Source organism: Geotrypetes seraphini, chromosome 14 (assembly GCF_902459505.1).
Source record: "Geotrypetes seraphini chromosome 14, aGeoSer1.1, whole genome shotgun sequence".
NCBI lineage: Eukaryota > Metazoa > Chordata > Amphibia > Gymnophiona > Dermophiidae > Geotrypetes > Geotrypetes seraphini.
In genome coordinates, this window is record NC_047097.1 from 47,635,018 (window position 1) to 47,653,394 (window position 18,377).

At 41.8% G+C, this 18,377-nt stretch overlaps 1 protein-coding gene across 4 annotated transcripts in view; it reads right to left on the bottom strand.

Moving 5' to 3' along the window:
- Window positions 1–18,377, bottom strand: part of CGNL1 (cingulin like 1) — a 289,781-nt gene that overhangs the window by 12,586 nt on the left and 258,818 nt on the right. For all 4 annotated transcript variants that reach the window (XM_033919889.1, XM_033919891.1, XM_033919892.1 and 1 more), the window contains 2 exons: window positions 15,491–15,615; window positions 9,652–9,760 (listed from right to left, as the gene is read on the bottom strand). In XM_033919889.1, the coding sequence (XP_033775780.1) occupies window positions 9,652–9,760; window positions 15,491–15,615 (234 nt within the window). The remainder of the gene's footprint in view (window positions 1–9,651; window positions 9,761–15,490; window positions 15,616–18,377) is intronic.

Sequence of the window (18,377 nt, forward strand, 5' to 3'; positions counted from 1 at the left end):
TATCTTTATAAAATACCAAGGTCAGCAGCAGTAATTGTGCCAGTCTTGTAGGTGTAAATGTCCACATCTGGGCTGTATGTATACAGATTAGCATATTTTACCATCTGTACGCGTACTTGTGAACTCGGTCCATTCTGTGCCCAACTTCACATGTGTAACAAGCCTACTAGCAAAGTATGTACCATCATGTCATGGTACATACTTTACGCCTGTTGCAAAAATGTTTATAAAGTTACCCTCAGAAAATATTGTGAAATCTACAGCCTGCTAAGTTGATGGGTTCCTTTACGTTTATGACAAACTGGAAAATGCTGGAAATATACTGTCATATAAGAGGAAATAATCCATGATGTAGATTTTCATAGCATGGAGGTGACAGGCATGCAAATCTGACTCATGCATATTTACTACCAGCTATTAAATATTTAATACAAACAAGTATTATCTGAATCAATTCAATTTTAATCTTATCTCCCACAGTTCATTTCATTACAGTACTTTTACAACTTACCAATATTTAATTTATTAATAAATATCAGAATAATTTAGTCAGTGAACCCAATCCCCATCACTCACACTCACACTCACTTCCCAACTTTCACACACATACTACAGTCATTGTGATTACTTTTATCTAAAACTAGATCTTGGTTAGTTCATGAGTTCATTAGTCCATGATCAGATCAGATCAGATCAAAATTAAATTGATTCAGATAATACTTGTTTGTATTAAATATTGAATAGCTGGTTTTAAGAATTTGAGTTATCCAATAGGCAGCTATTTAACTAACTGAATCCCCCCCAAAGCTTAGGCTTTAGGTTATGCATATTTACTAGGGATATCTTCAAAACCCAACTGGCTGGGGGATCCCCCAGAATAGGTTTAAGAGCCACTGCACTATTCTATAAACCACACCTAACTTTTAAATGTGGTTTATATAGTGCTTTTCTTTGTGCCATATACTGAATTTATTACTTAGTACACACAATTGTACACAGAGATCACAGAATATGCTTGTAAGTTAATTTGTAAATTAGGTACTAACTGGTGCTCGCAACCACTAATTGACAGCAATTCGTAGTTAGTGAGTAACTGCACTTAGGGCTAGATTCATGAATAGGGCCAGATTTAGATGAAAAGAGGCCCTAGACTATTCCACTTATGAGGCCCTTTCACCTCCCATTTTTAAGTTTGTAAATTACATGAGAGATAATAAAATACATCATTACTGTGATATATATCAATATGTTAAATGAAACATGTTGTTATTGGTACTAACCTTTATAAAAAATGTGACACGATCCACATTTTGCCTCTCTCCCTGCGGGGCTGGGCTTTGCCCAGCTGTTTCCGGACTGACATCTTTCCCTCCCCGATCCTCCTCCCAGGGCGAGAAAAAGAAAGGGAGAAGCCGAGTCGGCGACCGTTGTGGCCAGAGCCGATTTCGATCCCGAAGCGGAACCAAGGTAACTGGGGAGCGGCTAAAACCTGAACCGGAGGCAGGATCGGACCAGGGACCGTCGCGCATCCCCACCCGGGGCTGAGACCGATTCCCCTCCGGAGCCGGGAAAGGGGTGGGGGGGGGGGGGGGAGAGAGGAGCAGCGGGATCCGATCCGGAGCTGGAGCACGTGTACAATTCGGATTCCCCACCCCCGGCTGAATTTTGATGAGTCACTGGCGCAGGCGCCGTGAGGAGTGGCATAGAAGCACACCTCACGACACCAGGACTCACGATATTTCAACAGCGCATGCGCGCTCTAGGATTTTATTATTTATGATATAATCATGAAAATATAAAATAAAGCACGTAATATACATTTTAAAATATGCAAATTAAAACATATGTTAAGAACTTACTTAGAATTCCGCGAAATGAAGATATTGTCACAAAAATTTTTTTCAATAGTCTATAAACACTTCACTAAAGTATTGAACCTACTGAACTCAAAAGGCGAGAATCAAATGATCGTGTACGCAATCCTAAAATAAGAATCTTTTCTAATAACATTAACACGTGTTTCATATTATCGAAGTAACACAAATATAACCGAACATCGGGATATCAATAGGTCTGTTCGTTTGTCTGTTCCAATCTACACCAATCTGCACTTTATTCATGCAAGAACAAACCAGAACTTAGTAGCATAAGGCACGTCAATATTTGCCATAGCAATCAGTGAACGTATGAACTATGCTTTGGTGCAATCTAGTATATACAAACGAACAGACCCAATGAGCCGAACGCGTTGATCTTAACCAATACATTTTTATGTTTGTTTATTAGTCATATGCGTAGAATTTCTCCTTATTTTCGGTTCAGTGTTTTAGTGTTCACTATTTTTGGAATAGTGTAATTTTAATTTTGCTAACAATTTGAATGTAGGCCCCTCTTGATCTTGAGGCCCTAGGCTGAAGCCTAGTTAGCCTATAGGAAAATCCGGCCCTGTTCATGAACCTGCCCGATTTGGCCCAATCCGGGCAGGTCCGATGAATTCTACAAACAACAATATGCAGATGGGGGGCGAACGGAGGAACGCCTCCATCTGCCTGCGTGGATCTCTCTATAGCGATGCCAGCACATGCACAGACCATCCGTAGATGGTCTGCGCATTCGCTGGACCTCCAGGCCGGCAGAGATTTTTTTTTTCTTTTTTTCACTTATTTTGGAGCCCGTGGTTTTAACCTGCTTAAGCCCGCGGGTTAAAACCACAGGCTAGCACTGCGGGGAAGGGTGGGAGAGTCGGGCAGCGGGGGAGTCGGGGCATTCCACACAACCACCACCCTTTCCAGAGAGAACTCCACAGGGCAGTTGAATGGGGAACAGCGGGAGGCGTTTGGGGTAGGAAGATCGGGGCAGGCAAATCGAGGCAGCGGGAGGCGTTCGGGGCAGCAGGAGATCGGAGCTGACAGGGCAGAGAGCAGGGCGGCAGAAGGCAGGGCAGTCGAAAAGGGCTTGCGCAACTGGTCCTCAGCAGTCGCTTGTTTGTGATCGGCCAGCCCAGTCGGTGTTGCAGGGCTTTGCTTTGTGAATCACATGCCTGCCTACTTTGCATGCCGTTGCCCTCATTTGCATGCGCAGATCGGAGGATGGTCGGCAGAGAGGTTAATGAATAGTGCAGGAGGGAAATCTGGTCGCAAACCAATCAGTACACAATCGGTTTGCTTTGTAAATCTAGCCCTTAGTCATTATTCTATAAACCATAGCATGCAATTGTAAGATGGGAGATATAGGTAGGACAAGGGTGTACCTAGCACTTATAAGCTAGGATTTTTGAATACAGTCAGTTATGTGACCAATTGCAACATCTAGTTGCAGCCATTTATACCAGCCATTGACAAGGAGAAACTGGCCATGCCTAAAGGTTGGCATGTAAATGTTATATGCTTACTTAGCATTTGATAAACCTCCCTTACTGAAAAATACACGCTAGAGCAGGGAAAAGTTCATGCTAATATTTTATATAACCCTCTGTATCCACAGGGGATTACTGGATCCCCAAAGATAGCAAAATCTGCGGATGTTCAAGTCTCTTAATTCCCTCCTTCTTCCTTCTCCTCTTCCCCCCTCCCCTCACATGGTCTGGCATCTTTGACATAACAGAGGGAAAGGCCTGATGCAGGCCACAGCCTTTGAGTAAGGCTGCTGCTATTGGTGCAGGGGCCCAGCAAGGCTGAAGACAGGATGCGAAGGTACAGGGAACCTGAAAGAAAAAACTATAGTTGGTTGAATCCTTGGATCCAGAACCTGTGGATACAGGGTGCCGATTACATGTATATTTGTTGTTCAAGAATTTGTGCTTAGCCTGCAGCATCCTAAGGCCTAGATTTTGGCAACCTTTTCAGAATGACCCCCCTCTCTATATAGGGAAGAGAATCCATTAGGTAGTTAGTTTTGCATATTTAGGCCCTGTTTGTCTCCACTCAAGATTTTTATAATAAAGCAAAGCTGCTAACCTGTCACATGAATCCTTGGGACAGTAGGATCTAGTGCTGCCTGATTCACGATTCGAACCGATTCATTTCAGGTGAATCGATTCAAATCAATTCAAAACATAACAAAACAAAAATAAATTGGCCTCCCGATTTGCTGACTGACCCTCCCCCCTCACCCACTAAAGCAGGAGCGGCAGCATTGCCTCTTGCTGGCCAGCCGCTGCCACTCCTGCTTTAGAGGGTGAGGGTCAGTCGGGAAGTGCTGGTGTCTGGCTTCCCCTCTAGCCTCTCGACCATCCAGGGCCCGATTAAAGGTGGGCCCGATGCGCTGCTACGATGACTGCAGGCGGCAGTGGTGGCTCTGTGTATATCTTCCTGCCTCGATAGACAATGTTGCTGTTGATGCTTGCCTGCACCGTGGCCCATCTGCTTGCGGCCTGCCTGCCGGCTCCATTTAATTCCGCTCGCTTCTGCTGCTCCAAAAGAGCCAAGTGCATGTAGGGATTGCACGCCGCGGCACATAAGCCTTCTTTCTGTCAGAATTGATGTCGGGGGAAGGCTTATGGACCGGCGGGTGCAATCGCTGCATGCGCCTGGCCCTTTTGGAGTTGCGGCAGCAGTGGGGGACGTGGGGGGAGGGATGTTAAATGGAGAAAGCTAGCAGCGGCGGAGGGCAGGGAGTGGGTGGCGGGAGGAGGAATGCGGAATCGGTGTCAGGTCTGCTTGGTGGAAGGCAGGCAGGCTTCGGGGAGAGGAAGAGAGGATCCTTGAATTCTTGCCCTGAGACTGGACACACAGCAGCACAGCATTTCTTCTGCTGCCATCAGACTGCTGTATGATTAAATAAAAAAGAGATCAAGTATAGTCAGCCTCAATCAGCCTGAGAGGAGAGCTGAGGGGAAGGAGGCAATGAGTGAAGAGCCAATAGGACTGGGCTATGAAGGAGTGAAAAAGTACTGAACGAAGGATGGGAATGAGAAAGGAGACAGGAAGAAAAATATAGGGTTGGAAAGAGGATAAAGAGTATTTGGAGAGAAGGATGGAGTGAGCAGAGAAAAATGTCTGGTGGGAGAAAGGGAAAGAAAGAGAACAGTGAAGAGTAGAAGTAGCGATACAAGAAGGGGCAGGGCATGGTGGGGTAGCCTGGGCAGCAGGGTGCAGGCCTTCAATGGGAGGGACAGGCCTTCAGGGATGGTGGCACATGCCTTCATGGGGGACAGGCAGTCCTTCGGGGGGGGGGGGGGGGGGGCCTTGGTGTAGAAGTACACAGAGGGAGGGGGGGTTCAAAGAGACATGCATATACCAGACTTTGGGGGGGAAGAAATAATGGATCTAAAAATAGAGGAGAGGGAGCGATATGGTGGACAATGGGATTTAGGGAGGGAAGGAACAGAAAGGGAGAGAAGTTGGACACAAGGGATGGTGTGGAGGGGGGGATAGGAGGGTAGTTGGGAAAAGAAAGGGAGATATGGTGGACTCTGGGGTGGTGGGGAAGAAGGAAAAGATGCTGGATGAAAGGGTAGTTAAGAAAAGGTGGATCTGTGGAGGGAGACGAAAAAAAGGAAAGATGCCAGACCTCCTGAGGAGGGAAGGGAAACGGAAGGGGAGGACAGAGATGGCAGATGGATGGTTAGCATGGAGAAAGAAGAAAGAAGGAGACCCTGGCAAGCAAGTTATCAGAAGACAACCAGAGTCTGGGACCAACAAGATTTTCTGTTTTGTGATTACAATGTGTCAGATTTGAAATGTGTATCCTGCCAGAACAGGTATTAGATCGTGAATATGAGCTAGGATTTAACAGAGAGAGGAAAGTCTTTTTTGCTTGTTTATTTTGTTTACACCACAGCATCAGTTTGGGTAGGAGAGGGCAAAGGGGGTGAAGAGGCTATAAAAGGGGTGAAGAGGCTATAAAATAAACCCACCAGAATGTTTGAAAAAATACCCAATTGGGCAGGAAAATCGAATCGAAAAATTGATTCAATGGGCTGAATCGAATCGAAATTTTTTTTCCTGAATCAGGCAGCACTAGTAGGATCTCATCCACTAGAGTCCAGGCCAGAGAAATAACTCTCTGTGAGCAGTGCAGCACTAATTTTCAGGAATATTCATGTTAGCCTCATGATACAGGGCCATCCCACTTCTCCACAGCACAATTATTTGAAGAAGTCAACTACTAGAGGAGGCAGGTGGGTTTTTTTTAGAACTAATGTTCTGCTGTTCTCAAAGAAAATCTGTTACAAGTAAGAAAAACTTAGCTATCTCTGAGAACAAGAAAGATATCTTATTCTACCATACAGGGAATCCCACACTAGAAAGGAGAAAAATAAAGAATAATCATTGGCAATAATCATGATTTTGTCATCAATGGGCATTTTCTTTGTATATGTGTTACATAGTAACATAGTAGATGACGGCAGATAAAGACCCGAATGGTCCATCCAGTCTGCCCAACCTGATTCAATTTAAATTTTTTAATTTTTTCTTCTTAGCTTTACCCAGTACTGTGCTTGGGTTCCAACTGCCGAAATCTCGGTTAAGACTTACTCCAGCCCATCTACACCCTCCCAGCCATTGAAGCCCTCCCCAGCCCATTCTCCACCAAACGGCCATATACAGACACAGACCGTGCAAGTCTGCCCAGTACTGGCCTTAGTTCAATATTTAATCTTATTTTCTGATTCTAGAACCTTTGTGTTCATCCCAAGCTTCTTTGAACTCAGTCACAGTTTTACTCTCCACCACCTCTCTCGGGAGCGCATTCCAGGCATCCACCACCCTCTCCGTAAAGTAGAATTTCCTAACATTGCCTTTGAATCTACCACCCCTCAACCTCAAATTATGTCCTCTGGTTTTACCATTTTCCTTTCTCTGAAAAAGATTTTGTTCTATGTTAATACCCTTCAAGTATTTGAACGTCTGAATCATATATCCCCTGTCTAATCATATATCCCCTGTCTCTCCTTTCCTCTAGGGTATACATATTCAGGGCTTCCAGTCTCTCCTCATACGTCTTCTGGCGCAAGCCTCCTATCATTTTCGTCGCTCTCCTCTGGACCGCCTCAAGTCTTCTTACGTCCTTCGCCAGATACGGTCTCCAAAATTGAATTGTTTGTTGTTGGTTTTTTTTAACGGGAAAACAATCCATAAATAATAATAATGAATTCTAGAGAGGTGGATTCAAAATGCCCAAACTAACTGTCACATTAGGGATTCATCTCCAAATAATAACAGCATTGGAAGCCTTAGAGCATCCATTGTTCTTAGCTCTAGAGCAGTGGTCTGAAACTCAAACCCTTTGCAGGGCCACATTTTGGATTTGTAAGTACTTGGAGGGCCTCAGAAAAAATAGTTAAAAGTCTTATTAAAGAAATGACAATTTTGCATGAGGTAAAACACTTTGTAGTTTATAAATCTTTGTAATTTATAGCTAAAGAGACATAAGATCAAGAAACTCTTTTATTTTGTGATTATGATAAACATACTGAGGGTCTCAAAATAGTACCTGGAAGGCCGAATGTGGCCCCCAGGCCATGCGTTTGAGACCGCTGCTCTAGAGCAATAGTATTTACAAACAGGCTTTGATGGCAAAGAATTGTTGGGTTGTCAGGCTACCCTATTGAAAATGCCTGAGTCAAGAGGTGCATCAGTGGCTGGACCCTGGGTCCTTGAAAGCTTATGTGATTCTCCAGATCTGCTCAAGATTAAATGATTCTCCCTGTGGGGATGCTTGGAAAGAGGAATTGTGACCGCCACAGTTTCCTTTTTCTCAATTGATTAGGACTGATGCTTCCTCATCTCTCGGCATATCACTTCTGGTGTAGTGGTGCCCCTCAGCTTGTGTCAGCAAGACTGACAATGGTCTGTTCTCAATGGTTTTTATTGATGCTTGACTTTGAGGGAGGCTGATGTTTTCTCAATATTGATCCATCCCTACCATCCACTGCAGCTCCTCAGAGGCCCTTGGGGATAAAATTCTGGGTGTGAGCTAAACAATGCACCAGCTAGTGCCCAGCATAATTTTATGCTATTTTTTATTGTAAATTTGTATAAAATGCCATTCTGTTTTACTTTTTCTAAACTGTATCAGGCTATTTAACATATGTGCTTCATAAATGTTAAAAAAACAAACAAAACCAAAACACCCCCCCCACCCCAAATCAAATAAATGTCATTGAGGATGATGAACTTGGCTGAATTATACAAAACAGATCTTTTTCATTGCTCTTGGAGGCCCCAAAGAGCAGTAGGAGTCATCTTTTGACAAAGGGCTCTTTTTGCAAAGGTGCGCTACGGGTTTTACCGAACGCACCGGATTAGCACGCGCTAGCCAAAAATCTACCACCTGCTTAAAAGGAGGCGGTAGCGGCTAGCATGTGCGGCATTTTAGCGCACGCTATTCTGCACGTTAAGGCCCTAGCGCGCCCTTGTAAAAGGAGCCCAAAGTGTCACAACAAAGAAGATCATGGTCAGATCCAACACATGCCAGGTACAAGTTATAGATATAAATGGCAATCCTGCTGTACTGCCTGCACTTTTTGAACTCACGGAGGGTCTTCTGCCTCTTGGACACTGGTAGGAAACCAGACAATATGAAATCAAACAATATAATAGTAAAACCTCTAATTGAAGGCACTTGATGTACTGATATTGACACAAGACTAGCTGTACAAAAAATTAAGAAAAAAAATGAATAATGCTCTTAGCATGAAACAGACATTTTAAGGACACTGGTAAACACACAAAATCTGCATTAAAAATAAAATGCACCCATTGGCCTCCACAGAAAAAGTGAATTGAGGTGGTATTCATATGATGACACTAAAGTGAGAAGACCTCCACTTTTATTATTTTAGGTATTTATATACTGCCTATCAAATTATCTAAGCAGTTCAGGTACTCAAGCATTTTTCTCTATCTGTCCCAGTGGGCTCATAATTTATCTAATGTACCTGGGGCAACGGAGGATTGAGTGACTTGCCCAGGATCGCAAGGAGTAATGTGGGATTTTAACCCACAACCTCAGGGTACAGAGGCTGTTGCTCTAACCACTATACCACTTCTTCATGATGCACCACTCTAGAAATCCGGGAAAATAATATGAGCTGTGCCGAGTCAGGCCACAGCCCACTGAACCCAGAATTCCATCTTTGACAATGGAAATTCTAGGTCACAAGCTCCAAGCAGATCACAAAAAGTATTTATTTATTTAATTTTCTATACCATGCTCCCAGGGGAGTTCATCATTTCTCATAATTTAATTCAACACAAAGAAGCTATTCTTCAAATATTACCAAAAACAATTTTTTAAGAAAATTTTTTAAAGTTTTTAATTTCACTACACGTTATGCAAAAGATTAATTTCACTATACATTTATGCAAAAGATTTTATGGTTTATAGGATATGTGATATAAGTTAATGTATTACAGTGAATATACTGTAGTGAAATTAAAAACTTCTTAAAAAATATTTGGGGGTAATACTTGAAGAATAGCTTCTTTGTGTGGTGTAGAGTTAATTATTTAATGATTGATATATAAACCCCAGTAGTCTGTAAGGGATAATTTAATTTGAGATAAGTGTTAGCTTTCCCACCTATGCCCAGCTAATGATATTGTATGGACTTTCCTCTAAGAGCATGTCCAAATCTTCTTGAATCCTGCTATGCTAGTTGCCTTAACCATGTCTTATGTAACTGATAGGAGCTTTCTTCCCTACCTGATCCTTTTGTTCAGTTAAGCTGAGATGCTCGTCATCCACTTGCATCATTAACTCCTTCACTTTTCTTTCAAGTCTGCGATTGTTTAGCTGAAGATTAGATCGATCCCTGGTTTAAAAATTGGTTTTTTTAGAAACATAATTAGGAAATTGCATTTAGAGAAATTCCAAGGTTTGTTTTTTTTTGAGCATTCAGGGTTCTAATTTGCTACAGGTAAAATACAAATTCAGTGTTGCTCCTCAAATTCCATTCACTGCAATAAACTTTCAGTATGTTAAATAATACTAAGAAAAATGGTATTTAATGACTTCTTATCAAAGCAGTTAGGGACAGTAATTATATCTTTATTTCAGCAAAGTCAGGAGAAGACTTAGTCATTCAGCATTAATTTCCAGCGATAAGCAGCTAAGTTTCGGTTTGTAGTTTTCAATGTGGCCCAACTTTATGGCTTCTAATAACCTTTTCCTTGAATACCCAGTGCTCAACCATCCATTCCTCCCTCATTATGGGAAATGCCTAATCCTCTGTCTCCTCAGTCAGAATCATGGCCCTTCTACAATCCCACACATGCAAACTATTTTTGGGGTCTTCTAGTAGACACCCTCCTTCCTCCCAAGATATCTTTAATTCTTGGCAGGTCTTCCTAGAAAGGCCAGCAGCACAAGGTAAAGTATATCCTTCTTGACCCAGCTACCAAGCACCATACAAATTTTCAGGAAGCCGCTCAGTGGCGAAATGGTTACATTTATTTAAGGTAATTTGTGGCCACTATCTAGCCAGCTATGTTGTGGCTAAAACTTAATAAAAAGACAGATGGCTAAAAAGTTCCATAAAGTTCTTGGAAAAATGTAATCTTTATCTGATGAACATTTTCAGTGCTGAGAAAAAGTCAGTGAACCTGCCAGTATTTGGTCAGATTGTAATCTAAACCCCTTGAGGTTGACAAAAAGATTCAACAATAAGTATCCTTGAGTGGAAAAGCATGTCAACTCTTCATCTGCCAACTGGTGGCACCTCCTTAAGACAATAACTTCAGTTAGTTATTTGCTATAACTGATCAGTCTCTCACATTGCCCTTTAGGGCTCTCTGCCCTCTCTTCCATACAGAAATATTTTGGTTCTGACTTTAAAGGACTTCATTTCAATAAGGTAAGGTCAGGACTTTGACTTAGTTCATGTCTTAATTGTCCATCTTCCTCAGCCATTTTTTACATTTTGGTTCATTTTTTTCATCCCATATGCTGTACATCAATAAAGGAACATACAAGTAAGGCTAAGATGAACATAAAGGAAATGAGTTAGGAAAAAGCATGCATTACTCATGGCTAGTGCCCATCACAGGAAGACCGCACCTATAACAAAGGAAATTCAACATACTAAACAATCAGTGTCATAAAATTGACTCATTTTACATTCCAACATCCATTAAAGCTCTGAGAGGCAATTTATAACAATAACTGAACACTTTAGCCCATCAAATTACGAACATAAGAATTGCCGCTGCTGGGTCAGACCAGCGGTCCATCGTGCCCAGCAGTCCACTCACGCGGCAGCCCCTTGTTCAAAGACCAGTGCCCTGAGTCTAGCCTTACCTGTGTACGTTCTGGTTCAGCAGGAACTTGTCTAACTTTGTCTTGAATCCCTGGAGGGTGTTTTCCCATATAACAGCCTCCAGAAGAGTTCCAGTTTTCTACCACCCTCTGGGTAAAGAACAATTTCCTTACGTTTGTACAGAATCTATCCCCTTTTAACTTTAGAGAGTGCCCTCTCGTTCTCTCTACCTTGGAGAGGGTGAACAACCTGTCTTTATCTACTAAGTCTATTCCCTTCATTATCTTGAATGTTTCGATCATGTCCCCTCTCAGTCTCCTCTTTTCAAGGGAGAAGAAGCCCAGTTTCTCTAATCTCTCACTGTACAACTCCTCCAGTCCCTTAACCATTTTAGTCGCTCTCCTCTTGAGTAGTACCGTGTCCTTCTTCATGTACGGCGACCAGTGCTGGACACAGTATTCCAGATGGGGGCAATTTCCAGATGAATAGGATCCCAAGAAAGTTTGTTGGTTTTTTTGCTGATATTTTACTAGGTACTTGCATTAAAACAAAGTCACTCCAAGTGCCTGGGACTTTAAATGAAGAAATTATTCTAGAGTAAATTGAATATTTTTAGCCACATCAGGGAAACGTCTGTACTTTCTGACCACAAAAGCAAAAAGATTTTTCTTAATGAGTATCATGACCATTTCTATCTCTGATGAGAAAACAAAAAAGGGTGGAAATCTCAATAGGTGAAAGAGTCTAAAATGTCTCGACAAAACAAAGCTTCCTTATCCTGCTTAGGGTCCACCTGACACAAAATAAATCCTAGAAATTATATAGCTTCCCACTTGGGCAATTTGAGGACATCCGTCAGACACATTTTAGATAATTCCAGAGTGGATATTAAGTCTTTGGAAAGTTGAAAAGTCTCTGGTCTCAATCATTCTCTGTTGACTCCAATTGATAATGGATAATCAAATCATCCTTGATATCAGCATCAGCTACATTGCTTGAAGGAGTAACATCTGGGATTCATAAGTAGGCACTCATTGGCTCCAGCCTCTTCTCTTGGTCCTCATATTGCCTAGTTATCTCTTTAGAAAAATTACACAACTGAGCCAACAAACCCCCGGAACACTGCCTCAATCCTAGGCGCAACTTTCAATATCTCCAATAGAGAGCATCTTAGGAAAAGCTCCCTGTTGATCACTCAACTCAACATGTGGACAAACTACCTTATATAGAACATTCTACCACCTTGGACCGCTTGGCAGCCTTCTTTTCAGAGAGCTTAACACTATGAAGAGGAGATTCCTGAACTAGGTTCGTCAGAGGGGGCCTAAGAGTAGGGGATTCCAAATCAACACTCAGGAGGAGGCAAGGCTTTCTCTCTTTGGTGCTTAAATAAATTCCCAACTCCAATTGAGACACAGTGGTCTGCTCTTTTACAGACAACATTAACAGGAAATTGGAGAGGCTGCACATATCTATCCATAGGCCATTGGCCTGGCAGAAATTTTTCAGATGAATACATTTTAAACTTTGTTTTTCTTTTTCCCACCTTCCAGCTCCCAGTAGCACATGCTTATGGCCACATGCTGCCCCAATTGAAATCACATCCCTCAATCAAATCTGTCTAGGATAATTGATTGGTTCCAAACTCATAAGCTTAAATTAAACGTTACTAATTCACAAGGAATGATCATTGGATATAGGATCACTCCACATTGTTAACCCCAGTCCTCCAAGCAGGAGCAGCCCTGTCACTTCATCCATAAAAATCCTTGATGACACTATGAATTTTCAACTACAAATCTCCAACATAATAAAAGCTACCTTTTTAAAACTTAAACAAGTCTATTCAGGACAACATTTTTTTTGACAAATCTGTCCTTTGTATTCTAACCCACTCATCTGTTAAAACCTGCCTGGGCTACTGGAACTTACTTCTCCAAAGAACCAGAGCTTGAGACATCTACAACTTACAGATTGTTCAAAATTCAGCAGTAAAACTTATGCAGGTTCTAAAAAATTTGACCACATCACCCCTTGTTGAAAAAAGAACATTGGTTACCAGTCTCGTATATAATCACCTCTTTAGAACATAAAATACGTCATTCTGGTATTTCCTACTAGGACACTCCATTCCTCACAGGGCAATAAACTCACCATTCCCTCATTTTGTGCCATTTGCTATGAGTTTATTCGTACCAGAATTTCAATGTAACAGGTCCCCATCCTCTGGAACGTTAACCCTTACATCCTACGCTTAGAGGAATATTTTATAAGTTTAAACCTGGACTTAAAACCTTCCTATTTAGAGATGCACATTATCTATAATATATTGTCTTTGTTCCCTTTAGAGAACAGTTCAGAGAAAGCTGCTATACCTATACACTCTATACCTTCTGCTTTTCTATCTATTGATTGATGATGTATTTCCTTTCCATTTTCATATTGAATATTTATTGTAAATCATCCACAAAAGCAATTGATGGGCAGTGTATCAAATACTATTAAACTTGAAGCTTATACGTTGAGCAGATGACATCACCATGAGGGCCAAAAGGGATCACAGTCAGCAATAAACACCCAACTTCAGGCAGCAGCACTTTGCACAGTTCCTGTTTCTTCTCTTCTTCAATGGCAGGCTAAATGTGTGATCTTCCTCTCTTTATCAACCATTCCATAAATGGACTTGAATGTTTAGTGTCATTATCATGCTGCACAACCCAATTTAGAATCAACAGCCTGAGAATGCCCTGAAGAATTTTTTTTATATAAAGCAGAATTCATGATGCCATTAAAGAAGGCAACACACCACATCTTATAAAGCAAAGTAGCCCAACAGCTTGACACCTCTACCACCATGCTTCAGTCAAAATGAGGTTCTTACTTGGATGAAAACCAAACACTTGTTTTCCAATAATTAAAAAAAAAAAAAAAAAAAAAGCATTTGTTACTGTGATCAAAAAGTTCAATTTTGACTCATTTGTCCAGAAAACATTTCAGAATTATATTGTGGTTCATCCGGATGCTCTCTGGTGAACATGAGGTGGGCAGTAGTGTTTTTTTTACAGAACTGTGTACGTGGAGGGCTCTCACTATCCTCCCATGAAAATCATTCCCATTCAGTTTTATCTTCATGACTGATACATGAATCTTCTTTTCAGCCACAGCGAAAAGCCTGTAGCTCTTTAATGTTTTATTCCGCCAATGTCGCTATGCTCACATTACCCCTCTCTTCAAGTCACTTCATTGGCTCCATATCCATTTCCACATACGGTTCAAACTCCTCTTATTGACTTACAAGTGCATTCGCTCTGCAGCTCCTCAGAATCTCTCCTCTCTTATCTCTCCCTATACTCATCCCCGGGAACGCCATTCATTGGATAAGTCTCTCTTATCTGTACCATTTCTCCTCTACTGCCAATTCCAGACTCCGTCCCTTCTATCCTGCTGCACTATATACCTGGAACAGAATGCCTGAGTCAGTACTTCAAGCTCCATCTCTGGCAATATTCAAATCTAGGCTAAAAGCCCACTTTTTCAAGGCTGCTTTTAATGCCTAACTCTCGTAAAGTACCAACGTCTGTTTTATCTTTCCCTCTGTGAGAAATTCCCTAACCCCTATTTGTCCCTTTTGTTTTGATTAGATTGTAAGTTCTATCAAGCAGGGATTGTCTCTTACATGACAATGCTGTGCTATGTACGTCTGGCAGTGCTATAGAAATGATAAGTAGGTATAGTAGTGTTCATTTGGGGCTGTTTATGATTCCGTGAATAATATTGCAGTTTGTTCTTGTTTTAAATTAAACAAGTGTATCATCATTTTATACTTGAGATTCATAAGCTTTTTTTCGGCACCATATGTATTAGAGTGAGCCGCGTCTTTGATGACATAGCTTCTCTTTGGCTGGTCATCATTTCCCTTAAGATGGATATGAGCAAAGGGATAAAATAAATGCCATTTTCTTTCTAGATTTAGAACGAAATTAATTTCAAACTACTTAAGCCTACTTAAGCAAAGTGGCTGCCAGGCTAGTTCACTTGCACACATAGACAAAAGAGACAAAGGAATTAGTTGTAGGTGATGCCTTTTTTATTAGACCTTCATCGGGTCTGTTACTTTTCGAAATTCGTATTTTGTGCAACGTGGTAACTGAAAAAGGAAGACTAGTTCTCAAAAGCTAGGTGCAGATGTTCTCTTAGTCCAAATAAAAAGGTAGCACCTACAATGCACAGAGTCAGCCAACAAATGATATCCAGTTTGCTATTTATCGATTAAACGGCACATCTTACCTCTCTTCACTTTCCAACCGTTCTTCTAGCTCTTTTATTCTTTCTTCCATCTGTGCAACAAGCCCTTCTTTATTAGACCTGTATGAATTTTCAAAATGAGCAAGTCTACTCTTCGTGTCCTTGTGCTGGGAACAAACAGATGTAGTTATATTATTATACAGGCAGTGATGAATTTAGCCTTCAGTTGTCCCTAAGTGCCATTTTTGTTCCTTTCCCTTCAGACATCCAGTGCTGCCTCCTACTACCTTCCGTATACCTCTACCACCCACACTTCTCATTGAACTCATGGCTTCTACAGCAGACACCAGATCCCTGGGACAGCTGTAGAGGTAGTGGCGACAGTGGATTGATCCCCCCACCTAAATTTTGTTATTCTAGGCACAGACATGGTAAGCTTGGGCAAAATTCTAGACCTGCACGCAGGTTTATATATACAGTCTATGCTAATTCATTTCATACATAACAGTAGAAAAATGCTTATACTTTTTAGCTGGAATGTGTATAGGGAAAAACCAACTGGCATATTTAACACAGAAAACTGGACAGCTCAGTTTTTGATAACTTCAAAATTCGTTTCTCTGCTACAAGCACAGATCAAACTATAACATGAGGGGAAATTCGCAAAAGGTTTAATCAAGTAGAATCAGGGGTTAAGCTGGATAAACCAGTTTCTGAAAATACACCCCCCAACTATTTAAACTCCCTACATATACATTTAGCAGGAGTATGGTTAGATGAAGGAAAGACATCAGCCACTTGGCATGGATTTTCAGCAGTAGCTAGTTGACATACCTGACACTAAGCAAACTTAAACTTTGAGAGGTTGGTCATGGACTTAGCCGTTAAGCTCAGTTGTAAATATGTGTAAAAATAACTAGTTAATGTTGCCTCCCAGCAGGTCTTTCAAAACTGACCCCACAATTAATACAGTCAATGAAGATGCTTAAACACCAGTTTGCTCATCCAGTATGCCCAGTGTCTCTACTTTTACAACTACAACCAATTTGCAGCTGCTGCTGTAAATGCCTGACTTCTTGGAGGATTATCACCTCTTATCCAAGTCAGTGTTGGATGTTTTCTTCACCGATTCTCTACCATTCTGGGTACACAAGCTCCCATTCCAGTACTTTTGCCCCATCCTTCCTAAACACCTACCCACTTTGGTCCCACAACTTTGATGGTTGGTATCTGGCAACCACCAAACTGTTGGCATTACAATTTGTTTTTACCAATTGGCTGACCTCCAACATTGCTAGGTCATGCTTCCTGTATCTGCTCTTTGTTTCCTTCTTATCACCTTACTAGACAAAATCCAGCCATCACTAACCTGCTGACATTATCCTAGTTGGTTTCTGGGGCATTCTAACCTGCTGTTTCCAATCCGGCTACGCTAGGTTGTGCTTTCCTTATCTGTTTCTTGTTTGCTTATCGCCACTCCCCTCATCACTGCTCTAGTGGGTGTGAAGGGTAGTTTGTTTGTAGTGCTGCACCCTCCCAAACCTGTTCCCCTTGTATGTTCCAAGCATGCTTGGGCTCTGCAACTTCATCTCTGCTAGTTGGTAATTCCAGCCATTGCTTGAAAAAGACTTTCAGGCATCAATCACTCTCAGTAAATAAACACTTTTTTAATGTTTCCTCTGAACCTCTCTCCCATCTTGATATCATGACATTTCTTTGATATTTCGTGAAGCTTTTAAAATGTACACAAAGCTTGTTACATGTCTTTCATTACTCTTTTTCCCTATATCTATAAGAACATAAGAGCATAAGAATTGCTGCTGCTGGGTCAGACCAGTGGTCCATCGTGCCCAGCAGTCCACTCACATGATGGCCCTTAGGTCAAAGACCAGTGCCCTATTTGAGTCTAGCCTTACTTGCGTATGTTTGTTCCAGTAGGAACTTATCCAACCTTGTCTTGAATCCCTGAAGGATGCTTTCTCCTATAACATCTTCCAGAAGAGCGTTCCAGATTTCCACCACTCTCTGGGTGAAGAAGAACTTCCTTATGTTTGTACGGAATCTTTTCCCTTCTAACTTCAGCGAGTGCCCTCTCGTTCTCTTCACCTTAGAGAGGGTGAATAGTCTCTCTTGCTCTACTAAGTCAATTCCCTTCAATATCTTGAACGTTTCGATCATGTCCCCTCTCAGTCTTCTCTTTTCAAGGGAGAAGAGGCCCAGTTTCTCTAGCCTCTCGTTGTACGGCAACTCCCCCAGTCCCTTAACCATTTTTGTCGCTCTTCTCTGGACCCTTTCAGTAGTACTATGTCCTTTTTCATGTACGGCGACCAGTGTTGGACGCAGTATTCCAGGTAGGGGGTACCATGGCCCGGTATAACGGCATGATAACCTTCTCAGATGTTTGTGATCCCCTTCTTAATCATTCCTAGCATTCTGTTTGCCCTTTTTGCCGCCGCCACACATTGCACGGACAGTTTCATTGGCTTGTTTACAAGTACTCCCAAGTCTCTTTCCTAGGAGCTCTCTCCAAGTATAGCTCCAGACATCCTGTATTTGCGCAAATGATTTTTGTTACCAACGTGCATCAACTTGCACTTATCCACGTTGAACCTCATTTGCCATTTTGCAGCCCATTCCTCGAGCATATTTATGTCTCTTTGTAGGTCTTCACAATCCTTCTGTGTGCTTACTACTCTGAATAACTTTGTATCGTCTGCAAATTTAATCACTTCACTCGTCGTGCCAATTTCTAGGTCATTTATAAATATGTTGAAGAGCACAGGCCTGAGCACCGAATCCTGCAGCTCTCCACTCGTGACGCTTTTCCAGTTCGAGAATTGTCCATTCACCCCCATTCTCTGTTTCCTATCCGGCAACCAGCTTTTAATCAACGTGAGTATATCACTCTCGATTCCATGGCTCGCAATTT